Here is a 27,433-nt window from a genome sequence, read left to right as displayed (position 1 = left end):
TTTATATCAGCTGGAATTTGTTTTGTGGAAGAGCACACCTTTGAGACAGTTCTGTAAATGAATCTACACATTCTTTGTGTTCATTCTTCCTATTGACTGGGTTTATTTTACAAAGTATTTTCAGTTATGTAATTAAATTGAGCAATCCGATGGCAAAGTTGTCACGGGGGCTCTCGTGGGCGTTCATGGACCTTTTGAGTTTAGAGGGATTGTCGCCGGTTGGCGCTGTCATGCGCAGGGCTAATGCGCACGTTTTTCTTTCTTCTGTTTGTTTTGTTTGGGGGGGGTGTTCGGGGTTTGATTGCTTCACTAATGGGGAATGTGGTCTTCATAATTTTGTTTTTGGCACACAATTTATTTTTTCTATTATATCAATATGTCAGTTGTTAATATGAGTGTACTCTCTCTCTCCACATGGAATGTGAATGGGTTAGGGCACCCCATAAAAAGAAGGAAGGTTATTTCTTTTCTTAAATGTAAGAAATATGATATAGTGTTTCTTCAAGAAACACATCTCTCCCCGCAGGAAGCTGAAAAATTGGGGACGATATGGGGTGGACATGCTTTCTTTAGTGCTGGCACAAGTAAGAGCAAGGGAGTCATTATATTGATTAATAAACATTTACAATTCAAATGTCTCAAACAGAATAAAGATAAATTAGGAAGAGTAATTATTGTTTTAGCTGAAATTCAAGGGCAAGGGTTGATTTTGGCTAATATTTACGCACCTAACGCTGATGATCAGGGCTTTTTTATAGATCTTGAAGGGATGTTGCAAGCCGCTGGCACCCCTCATGATATAATATTGGGAGGAGACTTCAATCTTTTGATAGATTCAGTCCTTGATCATAGTGAAGCAAAAGTGTGTAAGCCCTCTAGAGCAACACTGACGCTTCACAGGATATGTAAAAATCTTGGTCTTTCGGATATTTGGAGACTTTTGAACCCATCTGGTAGGGACTATACATTTTTGTCATCAGTCCATAAGATTTATTCTAGAATAGATTTTTTTTTTATATCCAAATCCCTCATTTCATCTGTTGTTGATTGCTCAATTGGAAATATCTTAGTCTCAGATCATGCCCTGGTGAGTTTAGAGGTGATGCCACATATAGAGAAAAAGAAATCATATAGCTGGCGCCTTAATGTGTCCCTTTTGAAAAATCCTGATTTCCAACAAATGTTAAAGACAGAAATCAATGTTTATATGGAGACCAACTGGTCCTCAGTATCCTCTGTGGGTGTGGCTTGGGAGGCACTTAAGGTGGTTCTTAGGGGCCGGATCACACAGTATGCCTCATTCATCAAAAAATCCAAAGCACAAGAACTCTTGGAGTTGGAAGGAAATATTAAAAGTGCAGAGGCAGAGCTGAAGTGCCATATGTCAGCTGATGGCCTCAGAGAATTGACCCGATTGAAATATAGATATAATACTATTTTGTCGCGGAAAGTGGAGTTTTGGTTATTCAGGGCAAGACAGTCATACTTTGAGTCAGGTGTTAAAGCAGGAAAACTTTTGGCTAGATATATAAAGCAGATAGAGTCTTTTTCTATCATTCCCTCAGTGAAATCTGCTGGTGGTGAAATATTTACCTCAGCCATTGATATTAATAATGCTTTTAAAGAATTCTATATTGATCTTTATAGTTCCACATCTTCGTCTACTGATGAAGATATTAGAAACTTTGTGGAACCATTAGATCTTCCTAAACTGATGATTGAGCAAAAAAACTCTCTTGATTCTGAGATAACCTTGAAGGAGCTTGACGAGGTAATTAAGTCCCTACCTATTAGCAAGGCTCCGGGGCCAGATGGTTTTGCCGCAGAAGTTTTTTGATCCTATGCTACAGAACTGGCTCCACTTTTGTTAGAAGTTTATACTGAATCATTAAAGAATGGAAGGCTTCCTCCAACCATGACACAAGCCCGGATCAGTCTGATTCTTAAAAAGGACAAAGATCCAAGCGAGTGTAAAAGTTACCGTCCAATTTCCCTGATCCAACTAGATGTAAAAATATTGTCAAAAGTTTTGGCTAATCGATTAAGTAAAGTTATGACATCTCTTATACATATAGATCAGGTGGGGTTTATTCGGGGCCGCAGCTCTTCTGATAACATCAGGCGTCTCATCAATATCATGTGGTCAGTGGCGAATGATCAATCTCCAATCGCTGCCATCTCACTTGATGCCGAAAAGGCATTTGATATGGTAGAATGGGATTATCTTTTTAAGATTTTGGAAATGTATGGGATCGGGAGTACATTTATTGGTTGGATTAAGTTACTTTATAGACACCCTGTAGCAGCGGTACAAACAAATGGATTAATCTCAGATTATTTTACTTTGAATAGGGGCACTCGGCAGGGTTGCCCTCTTTCCCCATTATTGTTCTGTCTTGCCCTGGAACCATTAGCAGCTGCGATAAGAAAGGAGGATGATTTTCCAGGGGTGGCGGCGGGAGGTGTGCCGCATAAGCTTCTGCTTTACGCAGATGATATTTTATTATTTGTCTCTGAACCTACTAGATCTTTGCCTTGCCTCCACCGAAATTATTAATTCCTTTTCCAAGTTCTCAGGATACAAAGTCAATTGGGCTAAATCCGAAGCTTTGGCTTTGACAGCGTACTGCCCAGTTACAGCTTTTCAGCCGGGCGCCTTCCAGTGGCCCAAACAGGGCATTAAATATTTGGGGATTTAATTCCCAGCAAATTTGTCTGATTTAGTTAGTGTTAATTTTGACCCTTTAATAAAAATGTTTTCGAGCGATGTCAGCAGATGGGCTTCATTACATTTATCGATGATTGGGAAGGTTAATTTTATTAAAATGAATTGTATTCCAAAATTTAACTACCTGCTACAATCTCTCCCTATAGATGTCCCCCTCTCTTATTTCAAGGAATTTGATAGCATAGCGAAGTCCTTCATTTGGAATGGTAACCGTCCCAGATTGCCTTTTAATAAGTTACATAGGCCGATAGACAAAGGAGGGCTAGGCCTACCCAAGATTTTGTTTTATTACTATGCGTTCAGTCTTAGACATTAGGCTCATTGGTCACTTCCACCTGAGAGAGCCCCTCCATGGTTTGTTATTGAACAGGCAGTTCTTGCCCCTATTTCGCCGTTACATAGCATCTCTATCAAACTAATTGGAAAAGTTGTTACACCCCGTTATTTCACATTTACACTTGGTATGGACTAAAGTGTCCAGATTGTTTAAATTGGACACTTATTTAAATGTTGCCTCGAGTATATGGCAGAACCCAAGATTACGTATTGGCAAGTCCCCTTTCTGCTGGCCAGAGTGGATTGTGAGGGGGGTTGCTACACTCGGTGACCTATATGAAAGTGGAGTGTTGAGATCATTTGAAAACTTGGTCCAACATTTTGGGATCCCCAGACCTGTTTTATAGATATTTACAATTGAGCCATCTACTTTGTACTATTTTTGGGAGTAGCACACACCCTATGGAGGCAGACGCTTTGCATGAGGTGATTGCGGCTTTTGGAAAAGGTCATGAGGCATCAGTGTACTACTCCCTGTTAATTCAGAGTATGGGGGACAGAGCCTTAACGTCTATTAAGAGATTATGGGAGAAAGATTTGGATTTGGTATTGGAGGATGGAGTGTGGTCTAAGATTCTGAAAAATGTCAAGTCTGTATCTAGAGATGCAAGAGTTCGCCTTATTCAGTTCAAGATTTTACATAGATTCTATTGGACCCCCTTTAGACTGTATAGGCTTGGTCTTAAAGACACACCTACCTGCTGGCGATGCCAATCAGAGGATGGAGATATAACCCATGTTTTTTGGAGGTGCGTTGAGATCCAGGGGTTTTGGTTGAGAGTTCAGAATTTTGTATGTGAGGTCTTGGGCACTCGGGTTTCATTTTTCATCTTAGAGGAGGGGTCTTATAGAAGACTGGGGAATCCGGATCTGTTTGTGGGAAAATGGGGTGGATATTTAGCATTCTTGGAGGGTTCTCGGGTGGAATAGTGGAGAGGGGTAACTGTCAGTGTGTGTGTTTTTTATATTTGTATATATATGTATTTTTATTATTATTATTATCTTTTTTCCTCTTTTAGTTGTTTGGTTTTTGTTTTTGTATTTTTCTATATATGTTCATCTAAGACCACAGAGATGTTTGTTGAGGTTTGGGGTTGGGCTTGGGGAGGAGGAGGGGTGGTAGTGGGTGTTGATATTGTGTATTTATAATTATGTTTTGTTTTCCTGTTTAATAAATAAAAATGTTAATCATAAAAAAAGATTTCCGCACAAGTTTCTAAATTGGAAGTCCGATATAAAGTAGTGACCCACTGCACTTTTTCCAGTATGAAATTCCAATTCTGGGTTAAATGGAACGCAGCATGAATCATCACAGCAACTAGCTCCCAACAGAGCGCACAGTGACTTTCTGTCTGGGGCAGAGACAGCCAAGTAGGTATTGCTGTAGCCTGGAGATCTCCACTCAGGGGCAGAAACTCCAAAAGAGGGCATGGTATCTCCAGAAGGGGGTTGTGCTAACTTTGTATGCGGTTCAGCTAGCCTTCAGTGTGCATTTTTCTATTTTAATAATTTATTTTTCATTACAAATGATATTATCAGCATAACAGTTTGAGTGAAAATTTTGTGCAAAATCTGCATGTGAAAAATCTTGCATGTGAAATTTCAGAGCATCTTGTGAAAGTGCTTTAATGAAAGAAAACCTATCCTTTTGTACAAAATGAGTTAACCCAGTTAATGTCACAAATTTGCTTATTTGATTACTGATCACAAAATTGTGTGGAATCTTAAATATTTCTTATATTGTGTCATTGTAATCATGTAATCACTAGCACACAATCAACAGCAAGAGAGGAGCAGTCTATTTTATTTATATGAAGTTTTTTGCACCTGCATTCCAATCTACATCTTGATGTAATCCTTCCTCGTGATCACGCAGCGTGTTTGCATCAGCTGAATGGGAGGGTGACAAGACTCGCGCTGCGCATGCAAGCCATTCGCACATCACAAGCCGATCAACTATTTAGCCCTTTTCGGTGAATCGCACCTGCAAAATCCTAAAACCTTATTTCCAGGTTTAATTTATATGTGCGAATGGCTTGCACGTGCTGCACGAGTCTGTTGGGCATACTGCAGTCTCGTCACATTTTAACTTTTTGTTTAGCCTCCCACTCAACTCATGAAAACACGCTGCGTGATCAAGAGGAAGGATTACATCAAGATGTAGATTGGAATGCTGGTGTGGAATTTCATATGAATATAATAGTCTACTCCTCTCTCACCGTTGCTGGCGTGCCAGTGATTACTCCTCCATAGGTGCCATAGGTTGCCGACCCCATCACCACTGGGACTGTAACACTTATGGGACTTTCACCTTGCAGCCAACAGAGGTCACTAGTAGGTTTAGAACTATTTAGTTTTCACATGGACTTTTATTTTGAAGTCATGTTTTAGTTTCTTGTCATGTCTCAGTTCCTTGTTCCCCAGCTGTGTCTTGTTAACCTTGTTTTCTCCAGTTCATATACAGTATTGCCCTCATATGCTCTCTGTCTTTGTCGGTTCTTGTCCTTCATGGATGTAGTGTTTGGTTTTCTCGAACTTCCATTGTTTGTTTTGCATTTCTTTATTTAAAAGCTGCATTTAGAGCCTGTATTTTCGAATCATCTCTTCACTGCATTACAGGGACACTGTTTGTATCACTTTGCTTGTGTTCATGGCATTCCAAACAATGTGTGAATTTTCATTCATCCCTGTGACATTAAAGATTTAAGCCTGCAGGTGGCGACAAAAAACATCTTGTGTGTGCTATTAGGCTGAGCTGACGTTGACAAACTGTTGTCAGTCAGTGTGCAAATTTCTTTGAAGTCATCTGGAATCTATCAGTCTATCACTCCATGATCACTCGGATTACTACTATGCTATAGCTGAGAAATAGAGTTAAACTAACAGCTTCAGAATTACTGCCTATCACAGCTGAGAGTTGTGACAGGCCGAGTATTTATACATGCTCAGGGTGCGACCAGATACAAGTTTCAGAGCTGGGAGAAGATATAAACTTTCAACATGGCTTTCTGTGTGTGTTAAAATAAGAGTTCCTTAAGAAATATAAAAGAAGCATCAATACTCGCTGAACTACCCACGCCCCGATCTTCACACACTTGAAACAAGTTCACTAATGATTTGAGCAAATGTGATGGATGATGTTTGAAAACTGACCTGGGGGTGAGGGCTTTAGCCTCCTCTGCAGCTTCAGGACATAGGTTGGCTAAACTTGCCAACTCAAACTTGTGAAGTTTCTTCTGCAGAAGTAAGCTGTCAAACACAGTCGTAGTTATGAACAAGGTCAAGATAATTCTCAGTATTATATTTTGAGTCTAAATTATTCAAAATCTCAGGGGTCAACCACTAATTTTTACATTAACATTTAGAGAATACAGAAAATATTCAACGCATGCCCCATTTTTTCTTACAGACAGAATTAGCTCAGAATGCAGTTGTTCTGATCCAGTATGATTTATAACAACATGCTGAAGTGTATAGTTCAGTGCCTTTAAGAAACTTATTTTTTGTGTAGCTCACTGGTTAAAGATCTGGGCTGGAATTTAGAAGTTGTAGGTTTAAACCCAGCAAGATGAACCACCAATGTGTGCTTGATGATAAAGCTCAGAATACACACAATCAGGTTATCCCAGGTTAGATTAGTTATTTTGGTTGATACATTACTACTCTCTGAAAACGAATCACCTTCGCACCAGCAAATTTATTGCTGAATGGATAACACAAGTGCTGCTGTATGCTGTCCGTGCCTGAAGTTGGTTTACTGTAAATGAATTTGGATGACATGTGAACAGGTTAAGGTGCTAGTTACCTGCGCACGCTGGCGATGGTCTCTCTGTTCTTGAAGCGGCTGAATCTGGCAGTGTAGTTGAGGGTCTTCATGAAGACCTCGGACAGCTCCTGCTCGTCCTCTGCACTCTCATTTTGCTGCTTACGATGCTCCAGCAACATGTGAACCTCCGAGTTCAACAGCGTCTCTGCATTCTCAAACTCTGAGTAAAAAAAGACACAAAATCCATAAAATTTAAACTCTGACCAATAAATACATTCTCAAACTCTAGCAAATAAAAACAATGAAACTGAGAAATAAGCAGATAAAAAAAATAAACTATTAAAAAAAATTCTCAGACTGACATGACTACAGTCTTTGTCATGTGAGTGTACATCATTTTAAACACATTTTTCAAAAATACTAATAATTTATTTTAAAAATATATAACATTTTGACACATGTATGATAAAGTTATGACAAAATATCACACTTTTTTAGGGTGTTGTATATAATACAGTTGTGCCCAAAAGTTTGCATACCCTGGCAGAAATTGTGAAATTTTGGCATTGATTTTGAAAATATGACTGATCATGCAAAAAAACTGTCTTTTATTTAAGGATAGTAATCATATGAAGCCATTTATTATCACATAGTTGTTTGGCTCCTTTTTAAATCATAATGATAACAAAAATCACCCAAATGGCCCTGATCAAAAGTTTACATACCCTTGAATGTTTGGCCTTGTTACAGACACACAAGGTGACACACACAAGTTTAAATGGCAATTAAAGTTAATTTCCCACACCTGTGGCTTTTTAAATTGCAATTAGTGTCAGTGTATAAATAGTCAATGAGTTTGTTAGCTCTCACATGGATGCACTGAGCAGGCTAGATACTGAGCCATGAGGAGCAGAAAAGAACTGTCAAAAGACCTGTGTAACAAGGTAATGGAACTTTATAAAGATGGAAAAGGATATAAAAAGATATCCAAAGCCTTGAAAATGCCAGTCAGTACTGTTCAATCACTTATTAAGAAGTGGAAAATTTGGGGATCTCTTGATACTGTACCAAGCCAAGGTCAGGTAGACCAAGAAAGATTTCAGCCACAACTGCCAGAAGAATTGTTCGGGATACAAAGAAAAACCCACAGGCTGCTCTGGAAAAAGACGGTGTGGTTGTTTCAAGGAGCACAATACAACAATACTTGAACAAAAATGAGCTGCATGGTCGAGTTGCCAGAAATAAGCCAATGCCACAAAAAAAGCCCGGTTACAATACGCCCGGCAACACCTTGACACGCCTCACAGCTTCTGGCAAGCTGTAATTTGGAGTGACGAGACCATAATAGAGCTTTATGGTCACAACCATAAGCGCTATGTTTGGAGAGGGGTCAACAAGTATCATCAAATCTGAGGCAGTGATGGAGGGCCACAAAACTTCAGAAAATAAAGGTAAAAAAAAAAAAAAAAAAAAAAAATTCTAAAATCATGACATTAAAAGTATTGTTTAAGGAGCCTTTTACACGACAAAGTTTTCAACTAAAAATGGAAAACTGTTCATGCGTTTTGGCTGTTCGTTTACACGACAATAGTGTTTTGGCCTGAAAACGCAAACTTTTGAAAACGGGTTTCAAAGTGCACGTTTATGGCAAGCCAAAAGGCTCACAATACGCTATAGACTAATCGCGTTTTCATCCAAAACGCCGTATTTAACGGCTTTTTAAACGACCTTGGCGCCGTAAAATACGCCGTAGTGATTGCAAAGTAAATAGTAAACGCTGTTTGAATTGTCAAACGACGCCGTTTAAAACGCCGTTTGGTTGCACAAATATGCACGTTATTTGCTGCGTTTTCCTTATAGTATAATGAGTCCCGCCCTCTGATTTCCACAGCCAGTAAGTTTGAACTGTTCTCACCCAATCAACAATGAACTGAGTCAGACCAAACAAGTTCATCGCTGCCAAACAAATGTGCCTGTGTGAAGTAACATTGATATAGCCTAATCACTTCTACTAACATGAAAAATATTGTTAGTCTGCTTTCCAAATGAAATGCTTGCACCTCTTATTGAATATTAAAAGTATCTCACTTTTAACATTTAATGTAATATAAACACACAGTTCACCATTTTCAAATAGCAAAACATATATGTATATTTATTCATTGGAGAATTAAGGGCAGAATAATTAACTTAGATTTGAGGAAAAAAAATATCATTATATATATATATATATATATATGAGTTAGAGTTGTACACTTGGGGTAAGATGGCCCCCTCAAAATGGGGCAAAAGGCACCCGGGGGTATCTTGACCCAAAATATTAGGTAAAAATACTATGGGGAGGGAGTAAAAGTGTGTGTGTCTGTGTGTGTATAATTTTGTGGTTGAATTATAATATAACCACCCCCAAATAAAACTAGCAATTATAACCTATTACAACACCCCCCCCCCCCAATATTTCTACTATGATCAATTGAACAAATACAATCCCCCCAAACCGAACCACAAATAAGAACTGGATCACTGACATATGAAATGTAAAATAATTTGTTCTTTCATAATTATTAACTAAATTATAAATTATAAGTGTTAACTGGACGTTCAAAATAAATAAAGCATGTTCAAGAAGCACTTTAAAAATTCAAGCACAATGATTAAAATCAAGCATTTCTCAAACTTTCAAGACTCTGTACATACCCTGTTAAATAAATAAATTAGTTGAATGTATTTATTCATATCACATGAAAAACATGTGAAATGCCACGAGATACAGCTTAAAATGAAATACCTCATGAAATACGACATGAAATACATCTTGAAATAAATGTAGAGGACTAAATAAAACAAACATATGAAATAACTAAATAAATGATAAAATGTTGCAATCAAAAAATATACGCAGGATGAAAAGTGAATAAAAATGTTTTGTCTACCGAAAACAGGTAATACTTTAATAATGAACACTCTATAGTGTCGGCGTGCATGGCATAGGCTACGTGAGAGATAATGATTGCAAATGTATTTCTTTGTTGCAAGATGTTGCTTTTAGGCGACAAATGCATTTAAAGTAAATGAATAAAAAAAACAATTCCTCATGTTTCTCTCTCTCTCTCTGTATGTATGTATGTATGTATGTATGTATGTATGTATATATAGTCTGAGTAGTTTTAAGCAAAAAGAGCAGGATCCACCGAGATATTTTAAAATCAAGAAAATGTCAGGTTCTTACAAGATGCATAGGCTAATTGTCGATATTATCTACAATCGTGGACAAAAGTATTGCCACACACTTGCACTTTTTTTCCATATAATACACAGTTTCTTCCAGAAAACTGTTGAAAATAAACATATTTTGGTATGTGTGTCTTCTGTGTATAGTTGAACAAACCACAACGTCTACATTTACTAAATTGGCACCTTTTAGAAGTAGTTAAAAATAATTGGATTTTAAGCAAGTGATTCTCATTTACTTTGGAAATGAACTCACCTGTGGTGAGTTGACAGTGCCTGCAGTATAATAATGATGTTTTCAGTCAGTTTGAATTGATAAAGTGACTCATTCTCCTGTTTTGTGTCACATGTGTGTACCGCAGTGAGCATAAACAAAAGAAAACCATTTCAGATTATTTTCTGAAGGTTTTTACATTTCTATTTCTTCCTATGGCCTACTCATGTTAAATTAAGAAAAGTTTGTGATAGTTGAGAAAAATGAGTGCCCATTATGCATTTGGTCTAAATACGAAAAAAAGGTAGACAATTATCGACAATTGTTATATTCAATACATTTCTGTAATATGAATTACAATGAAAGTTTGAAAACAATAAGTAGCCTATCTGTAATAATAAATGTTATACAGTGAAAATGTTAAATTACAATAACGAGCATTTTGGCGCCCTCTATTGGCATGTATATCTAATTTCAATAGGGTATCATAGCGCTCATAGGCGTAGCTATACCCTTTTTTTATTGCCGCCCTGTTTTTCATTTTAGCAACCCTAAAAATCTGTGATGGACTCTTCAGTAAGCTCCCTTAAAGATCTGTGATTATATGATCTCTCTCTTCACGTTTGTTGAAAACAGACACTACAGTAAATTAGGCCCTGTATTATATATATATATATAACTTACAGTTCAAAAAACATGTTACAAATTCGTTAGCCTAGATTATTATACTTCACTCTGAGTAAAAGTTCAGAACAGAAACAGTTTGCTTCATTTCTTTATCACTCATTCTAACGCTCTCCTTTATAGTAAAATCACAAAATAAAATGCAACCAAATATGGAATGCTTATCGATATACATCAACTGACAAACACTGTAATTTATTAATAATAATAATTTAAAAAAAAGTCAAGCAAGATTCAAACATGCACTCTCTCACACTGAAGGCATAGGACTTAACCTCTGAGCCACAGTCGTTCTACTCTTAGACTGCATGTCTATAAAGTGAAATCATAAAATCACATCTGCTCACAAATGATTACCCATCTATGCATTTTAGTGGAATACTGCAATGGATATTAAATATTTTCATCATATACCCTCATTGGGGGCTGAACTTTCTACGACTGAAATCCAAGAATCGTCCCTGACAAAGAGGTGCAAGCATTTCATTTGGAAAGCAGACTAACAATATTTTTCATGTTAGTTGAAGTGAATAGGCTATATCAAAAGTTACTTCACACAGGCACGTTTGTTTGGCAGCGATAAACTTGTCTGGTCTGACTCAGTTCATTGTAGATTGGATGAGAACAGTTCAAACTTATGGCAGTGGAAATCAGTGGGCGGGACTCAATATACTATAACGAAAACGCTGCAAATAACGGCCATATTTGTGCAACCAAAACGTCATTTTAAACGGCGTCGTGTGGCAATCCAAACGCCGTTTAAAGCGGCGCTTTTCACACACAGGAAACGCCGTGAAATACGGTGTTTTTAACGCTGTTTGCAATCACTACTGCGTATTTTACGGTGCCAAGGTAGTTTAAAACGCCATTAAATATGGCGTTTTGGATGAAAATGTGATTAGTCTATAGCGTATTGTGAGCCTTTTGGCTTGCCATACACATTTTTGAAAACAATGCCGTTATCGTCTCCGTGTAAACATACAAAAACGTGAATTTGTGATGCGCACGCGTATTACGTGTTCAGTCTATAGGCATGCGCGCGAGTACTTCAAAACATCGCATGAGACAAAAAAAGTAAGTTTACTGACACTTCTCCAGCAAAGTGTAGATTTACTGCATCACTACTACGACCAGCAATCGCCATCTTCATTGTTAGTTTTTTTTTTTATTGCTTAATGCAACAGTGACATAATAAACAAAACAATAGTTATAACCAGACATACACAGGGGATATAGTACAATACATACAACTATACATATTCTTACAAAAAAGAATTATATATATTTTCCTTCTTTTTTTTATACAAATTAGCTTAAATTATATTATATTTTTTATTAGAAGAGATGTTTTTATAGCTTTCTTGCTTGTTAAAGTAGTCATAGACTCATATAACACTTTAAGGTCTATACAGAATAATTTGAAGCATGGTTTTATCTCTGTTACTTTTGCTTTATGTAAATGAAATTTCCCAAGTAGAGTTAATAGTTTTATGGTATGGTCAACTATGGAAGAACCAGTGTTACAGTCCAAGAACAAAATCATGTAATCTATCACAATTATTTTATGAAGTACATCAAATATTAATAAAGAAATCTGTGTCCAAAGATCCTTAGAATATTTACATGCACAAAATAAGTGTAGAGTTTCAGGCTCAATTTTACAAAAAGAACATAGTGGTGAAATATCTTCCTTAAATTTATTAAGAAAAACATTGCAGGGGTTTCCGGGGACGCCATGCGAGAAGCAGACGTGTGAGACACTAGCTCTGCGAACTTTGATAGTTTTTTAATTATTTTCATGTTATAATCTGGTGAGATTCGATACACCCAATTACATACTTGCTCTTTGAGGTAAACATGGCAAAGAAGTCAAAATCCTCAGACTCTGGAGACATTAAAAGACACTTACGTGTTCAAGCTGAGGCCTCTGATGGGACTGCGAGACGGGGACTCGATTTGGACGGCACGTTGGTAGATGAAATTCAGCATCAACTGTCTGAGTTGTTTACAAGAGTGACAGAAGTTGAAAAACGAATCGATTATCTTGAGTCATCGGAAAGGGAATTATCCGCTAATCCGCCCGCGTCCAAAACAGATTTGGAATTAATTTCGGAAAAACTGGAATATTTTGAAAATATGAGCCGAAGGAATAACATATGAATTGTTGGAATTCCTGAGCATGAAGAGGGCAGAGATATGGTGAAATTTCTGGACCAGCTCTTCCCGAGTCTGCTCGACATAACAGGCCACAAGCTGGAAATCGAGCAAGCTCACAGAGTCCCTGCTCGCAGATCTGCTGAGGGAGACAGGCCCCGATCAATTTTGGCCAAATTTCTGAGATCATCTGATAAAGATCTGGCGTTGTGCCAGGCAAGGAGCAAAGGAAAGCTTTCTTGGAAAAACCATAATATTTTCTTGTTCCCGGACTTTGCGAATTCGACAAGAGAGAAACACGATCGGTTCAAGGAATGTAAGAAACTCTTACACCAGCAGAAGATCACTTTTGCAATGATGTTCCCGGCCAAACTGAGAATAGAACGAAGAATGGTCGCAAAGTATTTACATGTCCAAAACAGGCACTCTCTTTCATAAATACACTGAAGTAAGCAAGCCATTTGATGTTTCTTATATTAGTGGACTGACTCACGGATAAGGTACTCTATTATCTGAGGAAGCTGGGTGCCATTTTTGTTTATTTTTGCGCTGGCTCCGCCTAGTGGCTGGAGTTTGTTTTGTGGCATGACTCCAAGAAACTTTTGCATTGACGGAAGATCTTTTTTACACTGAAGTTTCCAGCCAGATCGAGAATGGACACTTTGGATGACCACAAAATATCTACATGCTCACATAAAGGATGTCTTTTATAAAGTTGACGGGCTGAGTAAGTTATGGTGGGTGTATATATATATATATATATATATATATATATATATATATATATATATATATATATAGTTAGTTAGTTTGGATCTTGATCATCCGAGGAACCGGGATGCCAGTTTTGTTTTTCGTGCTGGCTCCGCCTAGCGGCTGGAGCTTTTTCTGTTGAATATCCTTTGTGCTTATTCCTCTTGCTGGCTGGAGTCTGTTTTGTTGAGTATTTTTACGGGACATTGGAATGATTATGTCATCCGCTGTACAGCTGGCTCACTGAACAGTTGCTTGTCTGTCTGAGGAAACTGAACGGCTTTATATCAGTTGGAGTTTATTTTGTGGAGGAACACACCTTCGAGACGGTTCTGTGAATGAGTCTACATGTTTTTTCTGTTATTCTGCCTGTTGGCTGGGGTCTGTTTTACAAAGTATTTTCTGTTATGTAATTTTGCCTAACAAAATTTGTATAGAAGCACCGGACTTGAGCAATCCGATGGCAAAGTTGTCGTGGGGGCTCTCGTAGGCGTACATGGACACTTTGAGTTGAAAGGGATTGACGCCGGTTGCCGCTGTCGTGTGCGGGGTTAATGCGCACGTTTTTCTTTTTTCTGTTTGTTTTGATCGGGGGGAAGTTCAGGGTTTGATTGTTGCATTAATGGGGAATGTGGTCTGTGTAATCTTGTTTTTGACACACAATTTATTTATTTTTATTATATCAATATGTCAAATGTTAATATGAATAAGTTGTCTCTCTCCACATGGAATGTGAACGGGTTGGGGCACCCCATAAAAAGAAGGAAGGTTATTTATTTTCTTAAACGTAAGAAATATGATATTGTGTTTCTTCAAGAAACACATCTTTCCCCGCAGGAAGCTGAAAAATTTGGGAAGATATGGGGTGGACATGTTTTCTTTAGTGCTGGTTCAAGTAAGAGTAGGGGAGTCATTACACTGATTAATAAACATCTACAATTCAAATTTCTCAAACAGATTAAAGATAAATTAGGAAGAGTCATTATTGTTTTAGCTGAAATTCAGGGGCAAAGGTTGATTTTGGCTAATATTTATGCGCCTATCGCTGATGATCAGGGCTTTTTTATATATCTTGAAGGGAAGTTGCAAGCCACTGGCCCCCCTCATGATATAATATTGGGAGGAGACTTTAATCTTTTGATGGACTCAGTCCTTGATCATAGTGAAGCAAAAGTGTGTAAACCCCCTAGCACAACAGTGACACTTCACAAGATGTGTAAAAATCTTGGTCTTGCAGATATTTGGCGACTTTTGAACCCATCTGGTAGGGACTATACATTTTCATCAGTCCATAAGATTTATTCTAGAATAGATTTATTTTTGATATCTAAGTCCCTCATTTCATCTGTTGTTGATTGCTCAATTGGAAACATCTTAGTCTCAGATCACGCCCTTGTGAGTTTGGAGATGTTGCCATATACGGAGAAAAAGAAATCATATAGTTGGTGATTTAATGTATCCCTTTTGCAAAATCCTGATTTCCAACAAATGTTAAAGACCGAAATCAATGTTTATATGGAGACCAACTGATCCTCAGTATCCTCTGTGGGCGTGGCTTGGGAGGCACTTAAGGCAGTTCTTAGGGGTCGGATCATACAGTATGCCTCATTCATCAAAAAATCCAAAGCACGAGAGCTTGTGGATTTGGAAGAGAATATTAAAAGTGCAGAGGTAGAGCTGAAGCGCAGAATGTCGTCTGATGGCCTCAGAGAACTGACTAGATTGAAATACAGATATAAAGCTATTTTGTCACGGAAAGTGGAGTTTTGGTTATTCAGGGCAAGACAGTCATACTTTGAGACAGGGGACAAAGCAGGGAAGCTTTTGGCTAGATATATAAACAGAGAGAGTCTTTTTCTACTATTCCCTCAGTGAAATCTGCTGGTGGTGAAATATTTACCTCAGCCATTGATATTAATAATGCTTTTAAAGAATTCTATATTGATCTTTATAGTTCTATGTCTTCGTCTACTGATGAAGATATTAGAAACTTTGTGGAACCATTAAAACTTCCTAAACTGACAAATGAGCAAAGAAATTGTCTTGATTCTGAGATAACCTTGGAGGAACTTGATGAGGTAATTAAGGCCTTACCAACAGGCAAAGCTCCGGGGCCAGATGGTTTTGCCGCTGAATTTTTTAGATCTTATGCTACAGAACTGGCGCCACAAAAATTTTGGCTAATCGATTAAGTTATGACATCACTTACACATACAGATCAGGTGGGGTTTATTCGGGGCCGTAGCTCTTCTGATAACATTAGGCGTCTCATCAATATCATGTGGTCAGTAACGAATGAACAATCTCCGGTCGCTGCCATCTCACTTGACGCCGAAAAGGCGTTTGATATGGTAGAATGGGATTATCTTTTTAAGGTTTTGGAAATATACGGGTTCGGGAGTACATTTATTGGGTGGATTAAGTTACTTTATAGACACCCAGTAGCGGCGGTACAAACAAATGGACTAATTTCAGATTATTTTACTTTGGATAGGGGCACCCGGCTGGGTTGCCCTCTTTCCCCATTATTGTTCTGTCTTGCCCTGGAACCATTAGCAACCGCGATAAGGAGGATGATTTTCCAGGGGTGGTGGCGGGAGGTATGGCGCATAAACTCTTGCTTTACGCAGATGATATTCTATTATTTGTCTCTGACACCAGTAGATCTATGCCTTGCCTCCACATTTCAGGATATAGAGTCAATTGGTCTAAATCCAAAGCTTTGGCTCTGACAGCGTACTGCCCAGAAATGGCTTTCCAGCCAGGTGCTTTCCAGTGGCCCAAACAGGGCATTAAATATTTGGGTATTTTATTTCCAGCAAATTTGTGTGATTTAGTTAGAGTTAATTTTGACCCTTTAATAAAACGGTTTTCGAGTGATGTGGGCAGGTGGGCTTCATTCCATTTATCTATGATTGGTTATTAAAATGAATTGTATTCCAAAATTCAATTACTTACTGGAATCTCTCCCTGTAGATGTCCCCCTCTCTTATTTCAAGCAATTTGACAGCATAGCAAAGATTTTCATTTGGAAAGGTAAGCGTCCCAAATTACATTTCAATAAGTTACATAGGCCGATTGACATAGGTGGGCTAGGCCTACCCAAGATTTTATTTTATTATTATGCATTCGGTCTCAGACATTTGGCTCATTGGTCGCTTCCACCTGAGAGAGCCCCTCCCTGGTTCTGTATAGAACAGGAAGTTCTTGCCCCTATTTTGCTGGTCAGAGTGGATTGGGAGGGGGGTTACTACACTCGGTGACCTGTATGAGAATGGAGTGTTGAGATCCTTTCAAAATTTGGTTCAACTTTTTGGGATTCCTAGATCTGAGTTCTATAAGTATTTACAGCTGCGCCACCTGCTCTGTACTGTTTTTGGGAGTGGTTTACACCCCCCTAAAGCGGCAGACACTCTGGGAGAGGTGATTACTGCTTTTGGAAAAGGTCATGAGGCATCGGTGTATTACTCCCTACTAATTCAGAGTCTGGAAGACAGAACTTCAACTTCTCTTAAGAGATTATGGGAGAAAGATCTAAATTTGGTATTGGAGGAGGGACAGTGGGCTGGGATTCTAAAAAAAATGTCAAATCTGCATCTAGAGACGCAAGGGTTCGCCTCATGCAATTTAAGATTTTACATAGAGTCTATTGGACCCCCTCTAGATTGCATAGGCTTGGTCTTAAAGACACACCCACCTGCTGGCGATGTCAATTAGAAGATGGAGACACAACCCATGTCTTTTGGGGATGTGTTAAGATGCAGGAATTTTGGATGAGGATTCAGAGTTTTATGTGCGAGGTTTTGGCCTCTCAAATTTTATTTTGCCCCAGACTCTGGGGCAGACATTAATTTGGAGAATAAGCATGTGAAAAACTGGGTCCTATCTAGTGGTATGATCGCCAGACAGATTACTTTGAGGAGTTGGAAGTCGGCTGGAGCACCCCCTTTTCAGGAGTGGTGTTCAGAGATGGCCAGAGTGGCAGCTCTTGAGGAGGGGGTCTCCAGAAGACTGGGGAGTCTGGACTGTTTGCGAAGAAGTGGGGCAGATATCTGTCTTTTTTGGAGGGCTCTCGGGGAGGGACAGTGGAGAGAGAGGTGAAGGGGTTTTATGTGTGTGATTGTTTTATTTATTTTATTTTTTTATTAATTTATTTATTTTTGTTGTGTGTCTATGGTTGTGTGACCACTGGGGTGATGTTGGGGGTCGGGTGGGGGATTGGGGGGGGGGGTTAGTATATTTAATGACTGAATCAATAAAAGAATGTTAATCTGAAAAAAAAGAAAAACATTGCAAGGGTAGTATCTATGCAAATCTTTAAAATGTATTTCCTTAACTTTATTTGGTAATAAAAATGTATTAACTTCAGACCAAATCTTATCAAACGAAATCATGGGAAAATACATCCCTTATGAGACATTTTCTAATGTAAAGATTATTACACCTACTATTCTGCATGTTCACGCCACCAATACACAAATTTGGAATAGGGATTGTACATTAAATTAGTTTTTACATGATGAAGCAATTTAGTAGAAATGGCTTTCACAATAGATTTGAAATCTTTAACTGAACAAGAGAGCCCCGAAACAGAAATAAATTGCTCATAAGAATAAAGTTCACCATTACCAGACAGCAAGTCTGAGACAAATATGACGCCCTTCTCAAGCCAATCTTTCTTAAAAATAGATTTGTTCCTGGACAATATGTGCTGATTGTTCCATAGTATACAAGTGTGTGGGGAGAAATTGTGTTTGAAGGCTATTTTCCAAGCATCCAATGCTTGCTTATGAAAAATGGCTAGCTTAATAGGGAGCTTATTACAATTAAAATCACAAGAAAGCAGAAATTTTAGTCTACCACATTTTTCAAAAAACAAATTGGGGATATAAACCATAAGGAATTACTCTGAGCCAAACAATGCTTTATCCAATTAATTTTAAATATGTTCTTAATAGTACTAAAATCAAGAACATTAAACCCACCCTCAGAATAAATCCTAATTATTGTTTTTCTTTTTGCATACTCTGTTTTGTTCTTCCAGATAAACTTATACAAAACTCTGTCAACTGCTGAACACATCCCAGGACTGACGTAAAGAGAAAGTGCAGGATACACTAGTCTCGAAATGCCCTCTGCCTTTGACAGCAGTACACGTCCATGGAGAGTCAGATTCCTTTGTGACCAACAACTAAAGATATTTTTTGCTTTCTGCAATTTCCTAGTGAAATTAGATTCAATTCTGTCATTTGGAGATTTACTAATTAAAATGCCAAGATATCTAACTGTTTGTTTCACCTTAATTTCACATATATTATCAACATCCAAATTACTAACTGTTATAATCTCACTTTTGTTCTGATTAATGAAGAGACCAGGTGCATCAGAGAACAATTTTAAACTAATATAATTGGGACCTGCCATTTATCTTTTAAAAAACAAGCAGGTATCATCTGCAAGCTTACTAATTAAAATAGAGTTATCTGCTATTTGGATGCCATTAACTTTGGAGCAGTGTACTATATAAAGGTTAAGAAGCTCAGCAACCAGTAAAAATAAAAAAGGAGAAATCGGACATCCCTGTCTGATGCCTCTCCCAATGACAAAACGTGGGGAAGTCCCTTTAGACAAGGAGACACTACTAGTGATATTATTGTATAACATTTGTACAGTGTTTTCAAACCTAGGCCCAAAACCAAACCATCTCAAAGTTTCAAATATAAAAGCATGCTCCACTGTATCAAATGCCTTATAGAAATCTAAGAACAAAATAATTGCATAATTATTAATTAACTCAGAGTAATCTAAAATATCTAAAACAAGATGAATATTATTTGAAATATGTCTACCTTACATGAAGCCAGATTGTGTGATCGAGATAAAACCTGTTTGGAAGAAGTTTAGTCTTTTAGTGTATAAAGCAGCTAATAGTTTGTAATCTGAATTTAACTAAGATATAGAGCGCCAATTGTCTAAAAAAAGTATATCTTTATTAGGTTTTGGTATTAAAGTAATTAGCCCTTGTTTCATAGAATCAGCTAATTCCCCCTTATCTAAACATTCATTAAATACATCCAAAATTAACTCTTTAATGTCATTCCAAAACAGGCGATAAAATTCAAAAGGCAAACCGTCAGGACCTGGACTCTTATTGAGAGGTGTTTTTTTAATTAAAACGTCCAATTCCTCCAGAGTTATCTCATCCTCACAAACCGCACAATTTTCTTCACTAATTTTTGGGATGAATGGTTCTGCTTTACAAAAAAAATTGTTAAAAGACTCTAGATGAAAGGAAGTAGTATACAAACGCTAATAGAATTCAGATACAAACTTTGAAATTTTGTTTTCATCAGAAGTCAAGTTATCATTAAATGTAAAGAGAAGAGATCTTCTTTAAATTGCCTCTTCTCTTTTCTAAGTTAAAGAAATATGCTGAGTTTTTTTTCTCCAAATTCTAGCCACTTAGCCCTTGATCTAATAAATGCACTTTTGGCCTCCTCTTTAAACGAGTACAGCTTCTCTTTTTCCTGATCACTAGGAGAGGCCAGACACAAAATATAGTTAATCTCCCTTATAATTTTAGAGTATCTTGATTCCCTTGCTTTCGCAAGTCGTTTACCAAACTGTATAGAAAATTTCCGACATTCATATTTAAGCAATTCCCATTTTGTGATTGCTGAATCTATTTTTGTTTTATGACTTCTAATACTATTTCTAATACCTGAACAATACATGGAATTTAGTAAGAAAGAGATTAAATAAGAAGAGACAAAAATAAGATATTAACTTCCAATATCCTGGTTGTCTGGGAGCTCTACTTTTTTCCTGAGATATTTCAAGGTCAATGCAAGCATGGTCAGTAAGGGGTGCAGAAGAAATAGAGCAGGAACTAATAAATGAAACTAACATATCAGATACAAATCAGAGATCTATCTGGGATTTTTGTGACATGTCTGATTTAAACCATGTAAATGATGAACTATTTCCATGTACATGTCTATAAGCATCATTCAAAGAGAGGCTGCTACAAAAATCACCTATAACTACGTTAAGGCTGTTAACATTGAGTCTGGGTGGAAATCTGTCTAAATGTAAGTCAGGGGCTTCATTAAAATCCCCTCCTATTATAAAAGCAGCTGAAGGAAATTTTTGTTTTAAAGCTGATAGCTTTGCAGACAAGGTTTGCAGAAGAACACTGTTCATATTAGAGTTATTAAAACCATAAATGTTACACAAAATAACAATAGAGTCCCCTGAATTAACAACTGCTATTATCTATCTATCCTCTGTAGAAAAGTGTGATTCGAGAATAATACCTTTTAAGTTATGATTAAATAAAATCATAACGGCTGCTGCGTTGCGAGCTCCGACACAACATAGCAATGTTTTGTTTGTTTTGTTTACAATTCTTATGTTTTTTGTCTTGGATGTTGTCTGCCTTATTGTCTACGACAGACAAACACTTTTGGACATTGGTTCAGCGATCTCACACCGAAAACCGGACTTCATATTCCTCAATGCCGACCCGCTGTTTACAAACACGCCATCGGAGCCCTTTGTCTGGGCAGCACAGCCGCGGAAACGCAAGAGAAAAAGGGGAAACAGAGCCGGCGTTCTCATCAGAGTAAGACGCCGCGCAAATCGACCCCCGCTACCCACTATTCTACTGGCAAATGTTCAGTCTCTGGATAACAAGCTCTGCGAGCTGAAAGCACGGATCTCTTTCCAACGAAAGACGAGGGACTGCTTCATTAACTGCCTAACAGAAACTTGGATGTATGCGGAGATTCCAGACTCAGCCATTGAACCCGCGGGGTTCTCCATGCACCGAGCGGACAGAGCGAAAGACCTCTCAGGTAAAACTAGAGGAGGTGGTGTATGTTTTATGATCAACAAATCCTGGTGTGATCAGAGGAACGTACATTCCATCAAGTCTTTCTGTTCTCCTGATCTGGAATTTCTTATGCTTCTGTGTCGACCATTCTGGCTACCGAGGGAATTCACAGCGGTCATTATCACAGCTGTGTACATCCCGCCACAAGCCGACACAGACCGGGCACTCAAGGAACTGTACGGGATTATAAGTGAGCAGGAAACCGCGCACCCTGAGGCCACGTTCATTGTGACCAGGGACTTTAATAAAGCCAGTTTAAAATCAGTCGCACCAAAATATCACCAGCACATTCGTTTCAACACACGAGGGGACCGGGTTTTGGATCATTGCTACTCTCCGTTCCGGGATGGCTACAAATCCCTCCCCCGCCCACCAATTGGCAAATCGGACCACTCTTCCAGTCTGCTTCTGCCCGCTTACAGGCAGAAATTGAAACAGGAAGCACCCACCCTCAGAACGATCCAGTGCTGGTCGGACCAATCAGACTCTACGCTACAGGACTGTTTTGATCACACGGACTGGGAGATGTTCCGGTCCGCCTCTGATGACGACATCGAGCTTTACGCTGATAGTGTAATGTGTTTCATCAGAACGTGCGTAGAGGAAGTGATTCCGACCAGAACTGTGCGAATCTATCCGAATCAGAAGCTGTGGATCAATAGCGATGTTCGCGCGGCACTTAATGTGCGGACCTCTGCTTTTAATTCCGGGAACGCGGAGGAGCATAAACAAGCCAGTTATGCCCTCCGAAAAACTATCAAAACAGCAAAACGCCAGTACAAGAGCAAGATTGAAGGACAGTTTAACACCACCAACTCTAGAAGCATGTGGCAGGGAATTAACATCATCACGGACTTTAAAGGGAATAAAAACTCCACCATGAACACCGCTGCCTCTCTACCGGATGAGCTAAATACTTTTTATGCTTGTTTCGAGGGAAATAACACCGCCCTCGTGGAGAGAGCTCTCGCGGCTGAAGCTACAGAGGTTAGTTCACTCTCCGTCTCTGTAGCGGATGTAACCCGATCCTTCCGACAGGTGAATATCCGCAAAGCCGCGGGTCCAGACGGCATTCCGGGCCGCGTCATCAGAGCGTGTGCGAACCAGCTGGCTGGTGTTTTTACGGACATTTTCAACCGTTCCCTCTCTTTGTCTGTGGTCCCCACATGCTTTAAAACATCCACCACTGTGCCTGTTCCAAAACAATAAAAAATAACTTGTTTAAATGACTGGCGTCCTGTTGCTCTGACCCCCATCATCAGCAAATGTTTTGAGAGACTAATCAGAGATTACATCTGCTCTGTCTTGCCACTCAATCTTGACCTGCTGCAGTTTGCTTACCGCAACAACCGCTCCACTGATGATGCCATTGCATCTACAATACACACTGCTCTCTCCCACCTGGAAAAAAAGAACACTTATGTGAGAATGCTGTTTGTAGACTACAGCTCAGCATTCAACACCATAGTGCCCTCCAAACTAGATGAGAAACTCCGGGCTCTGGGCTTAAACAGCTCACTGTGTAGCTGGATCCTGGACTTCCTGTCAAGCAGACGCCAGGTGGTTAGAATAGGTAGCAACATCTCCTCATCATTGATCCTCAACACTGGAGCCCCACAGGGCTGTGTTCTCAGCCCACTACTATATTCCTTGTACACACATGACTGTGTGGCAACACATAGCTCCAATGCCATCATTAAGTTTGCTGATGACACGACGGTGGTAGGTCTGATCACTGACAATGTTGAAACAGCCTACAGAGAGGAGGTGCACACTCTGACACACTGGTGTCAGGAGCACAACCTCTCCCTCAACGTCAGTAAGACAAAGGAGCTTGTGGTGGACTTCAGAAGAAAAGACAGAGAACACAGTCCCATCACCATCAATGGAGCACCAGTGGAGAGAGTCAGCAGCTTCAAGTTCCTGGGTGTCCACATCACTGAGGAACTCACATGGTCCGTCCACACTGAAGTCGTTGTGAAGAAGGCTCATCAGCGCCTCTTCTTCCTGAGACGGCTGAGGAAATTTGGAATGAACCGCCACATCCTCACACGGTTCTACACCTGCACTGTAGAGAGCATCCTGACTGGCTGTATCTCCGCCTGGTACGGCAATAGCACCGCCCACAACCGCAAAGCACTGCAAAGGGTGGTGCGAACTGCCAAACGCATCATCGGAGGTGAGCTTCCCTCCCTCCAGGAAATATATACAAGGCGGTGTGTGAAAAAAGCTCGGAGGATCATCAGAGACTCCAGCCACCCGAGCCATGGGCTGTTCTCACTGCTACCATCAGGTAGGCGGTATCGCAGCATCAGGACCCGCACCAGCCGACTCCATGATAGCTTCTTCCCCCAAGCAATCAGACTTCTGAACTCTTGATCTCTCATGATCAATATACATCAGCACTGCACTTTATTACTCTTACTCTTATATCTCACACCGGACTGTCATAAATTATATTATTATTATATTATGTCTCTCTTAACAACTGACTATCAACCGACAGCCTGAATGTCAATACAGTACAATACTGTACATTCTATATATATATATATATATATACACACACACACTTTTTTATTATATATATATATTTTAATTTTTATTGAATAATGTGTATCTATATAGTAAAAAACAAAAAAACAAAAACAGCGTATTGTATACTGTACAGTGTATGTTATTATTTGTATATTGAGTGTAATTATGTGTATAACAGATGTTTAAATTGTGTTGTGTTAATTTGATGTTATTGTAAATTGGTATATGTCTCATCACTGTCACGACTGCTATGTTGATTGGAACTGCACCCAAGAATTTCACACACCATTGCACTTGTGTATATGGCTGTGTGACAATAAAGTGATTTGATTTGATTTGATTTGAATAAGTAGAGCCATGTGAAAATAAGATTTTACCTCCCCATTGTGAGGACCAGAATGATTCCTCCTTGACACTATAATGAGTCCCTTGTAAAAAACAAACATCTCTTTTTTTAGAACTACAAAATAGATATAGAGCTTTACGCTTAGTCAGATCACGAATCCCACGAACATTAAGAGAATAACATGAAAAATTAAATGACATAAAAGAACAAAAAAGAACAATATCCAACCTACCTAAAAGGCAGGAAAATAAACTGTATCAAATAGAAAATGAAGAGCAAAACTTAACCATTTACCTTCCATTTTTAACAAACATCACAGGGCAATTTAAGGTATAGAAACCCTTGCTTCATCTATGAAGAAAGTCAGACAGCACTGTAACATGTCCTTTCAAACAACAAAGTAAACAAATTAGGCCATCTTGGAGAAAAAAAGGTTAGCAAACTCATTTTAACTAAGTTAACAGTCAGTTAAATGACCAATCTTTCAGTCCAAGATTTGAAAGAGAGCAGATATTGGAATGAATGGATGATCACACGTTGTCCACAGTAAGCTTCTTTCCATCAATAAAGGCAGATGAGCCCTTAAACCCAGCCCGTTTCCCTTTTCTCCTGGCTTGACTTACCAGCGGCCACAGTTTGTTCCATGCATCCCTTGGGCGTTGCGTCAAATCTTCAGATATTTTAATCACTTTCTGTTTAAGGACTTCAGAGGTTTTCGCATCAACCCAGATGTGATCGTGATGAGTGCGTGACAAAAATTGCACAATAATCTGCTGTGGATAAATGCCTCCTCCCCTCGGACCGAGTCGGTGTGCAACATCAATGGACATTTGAAGAAAGTCTCTCAATCCAGGCGATACCCCAGACAAAATGTCAGTGACAACCATTTTTACATTTTCTCCGTCCTCCTCTGGAATGCCTGAGATTTTCAAGTTCCATCTTCTTTTGTAAGTGTCCAGTTCATCCAGCTGTTTATTCTCAGTGGTGATCACTTCGAGCTGAGCGCCCAATTTGTCCGTTTCAAAGACAGCATGCACCGTTTTATCCTCGACAGATTTAACTCTCCCATCAAGTTCAGAAATTTTAAATGAGTTGGATGCCACAGAGCTTTCAATTGCCAGTAACTTTTCCATGACAATGTCCTGTTTTTACACCAGCCTCTCTATCGCCTCCATCAGCATCACGTTTGAAGGCTCAGAGGTATGGCGTGGCATTTTTGGACGAGGGCTCTTAGAAGCAGTATCAGGTAATGGTAAAAGATCATTGACGATGTCCCTTTCAGGAGGTTTAGCATAGTTGTGTACATGTTTCACACTTTCCACCATGCATACATCGTTACATTGATCCATGAAACTGTTGAGAAATGTAGTCAAGTCAACACTTGAAGATGATTACCATTCAGTGCACTAAGCTAAACACTCCATTTTAGTAAGGACAGCAAAAGAGTCGCAGTTTAGACTTTAACTCTTCACAGAAACATACAAAAAGTTAACAAGCTAAAGCCCAAAACAAATAGTGCAACGGAAGGTTAAACAAGATAAAGCTTTGGTTTCCGAGAGCTATAAAAAGCTGAACTACATAGACGCCATCTTGGCCCCTCCTCATCTTCATTGTTTGTATTCACCGCTCTGTGGAAGAATGCTGTGCGCAGGCGCGTAGTGTTTCTTTACAAAGTGACATCGCCAACTACTGGCCTGGCATGCATAATACAGCGTTTTTAGTCGTTTTCGCGGATCCGTGTGAACGGGAATCGCTTTGACAACGTTGTCGTCTGTACGCGAAACTTTTCAAAAACACAAAGAAAAAGCTTGTCCATTTTTAATACATCATTGTCGTGTAAACGTACCCAGACAGCCATCGTTTTTAACAGTAAGAAATAAACCAAATCTAACGAAATTGTTGTCTTAATATAAATTACAAATTTTCACACACATTATAAACGGGTTTATACATGAATGCCTTTATATTTCAGAAAGAATGTCTCTCGCAAGGGGATCATCATATTTGTAGCCCTGGCAAAGAAGTCTGAAACCTCCATATGTGTTAAATATGACACAGAGGTGATGTGATGTATTATTTGGGATGTATAATATAATAGTGACATTGATCATTGTTCCTTAAGACAACACAAGTTGAGATGCGGTAGTTATGATCCAAAGGTGTTGTGATGTACAGATTTTACTATATAATCGCACCTTTCGGAAACATGAGTTGAGACGCGTCCTCCTCCACATCTCCCACCTGCGTTGCTCCTCCTGCCGCCATCACACACACTTAACTGATTACATTTACAGAGAATATGAATCAACTTTCTCTCAAATACAACAGTCACATCACTGCACTACATAACAACGCTGTTTGAATGAAACACACTCAACATCCGGTCAGTCACAGCGAAGTGTGCAAGAACAGACTCTTCTTCATCTTCTTTATTGGCGGCTCGAATTCTAAAATAGAGCATTACCGCCATCTACTGTGAGTTACGGATCAGAGACTATTTTCCTTCTCTCCCCAGACTTTTCAGGACTCGTGCTTCCGATAGCGCTGCTTGTTCAGCTCCTCCATTTTCAACCCTAAGTCCCTCACTGCCCAGAGAGAGGAGGAAGAAGAAAAAAAAAAAAATAATAATAATAAAAATGTCCTTTTATGGCCTAGCTTTATTCTTTCAATTAACCGAGTTCAATTCAGAAATTGTATTAATAGACTATCCCCTCTTACTGGATTTAAAAGCTTCTCTAAGGTTAATTGCCGTTCTCCTTTCTTCTGTAACCCAGAGGAAAAGAAAATTA

The 27,433-nt window shown here is 38.9% G+C and overlaps 1 protein-coding gene across 2 annotated transcripts in view; it reads right to left on the bottom strand.

Annotated features, from left to right (window-relative positions):
- The window catches only part of LOC127442983 (DNA-directed RNA polymerase II subunit RPB4), a 31,043-nt gene extending 3,984 nt beyond the window's left edge, over positions 1-27,059 (bottom strand). For both annotated transcript variants that reach the window (XM_051701456.1, XM_051701457.1), the window contains exons 1-3: positions 26,840-27,059; positions 6,870-7,050; positions 6,218-6,313 (exon numbers count right to left, since the gene is read on the bottom strand). In XM_051701456.1, coding sequence (XP_051557416.1) covers positions 6,218-6,313; positions 6,870-7,050; positions 26,840-26,909 — 347 coding nt within the window. In that variant the 5' untranslated portion in view covers positions 26,910-27,059. The remainder of the gene's footprint in view (positions 1-6,217; positions 6,314-6,869; positions 7,051-26,839) is intronic.
- Positions 27,060-27,433: the final 374 nt, after the last annotated feature.

The sequence above is a fragment of the Myxocyprinus asiaticus genome, chromosome 6 (genome assembly GCF_019703515.2).
Source record: "Myxocyprinus asiaticus isolate MX2 ecotype Aquarium Trade chromosome 6, UBuf_Myxa_2, whole genome shotgun sequence".
Taxonomy (NCBI): Eukaryota; Metazoa; Chordata; class Actinopteri; order Cypriniformes; family Catostomidae; genus Myxocyprinus; species Myxocyprinus asiaticus.
This window is presented reverse-complemented; position numbering and strand designations above follow the sequence as displayed.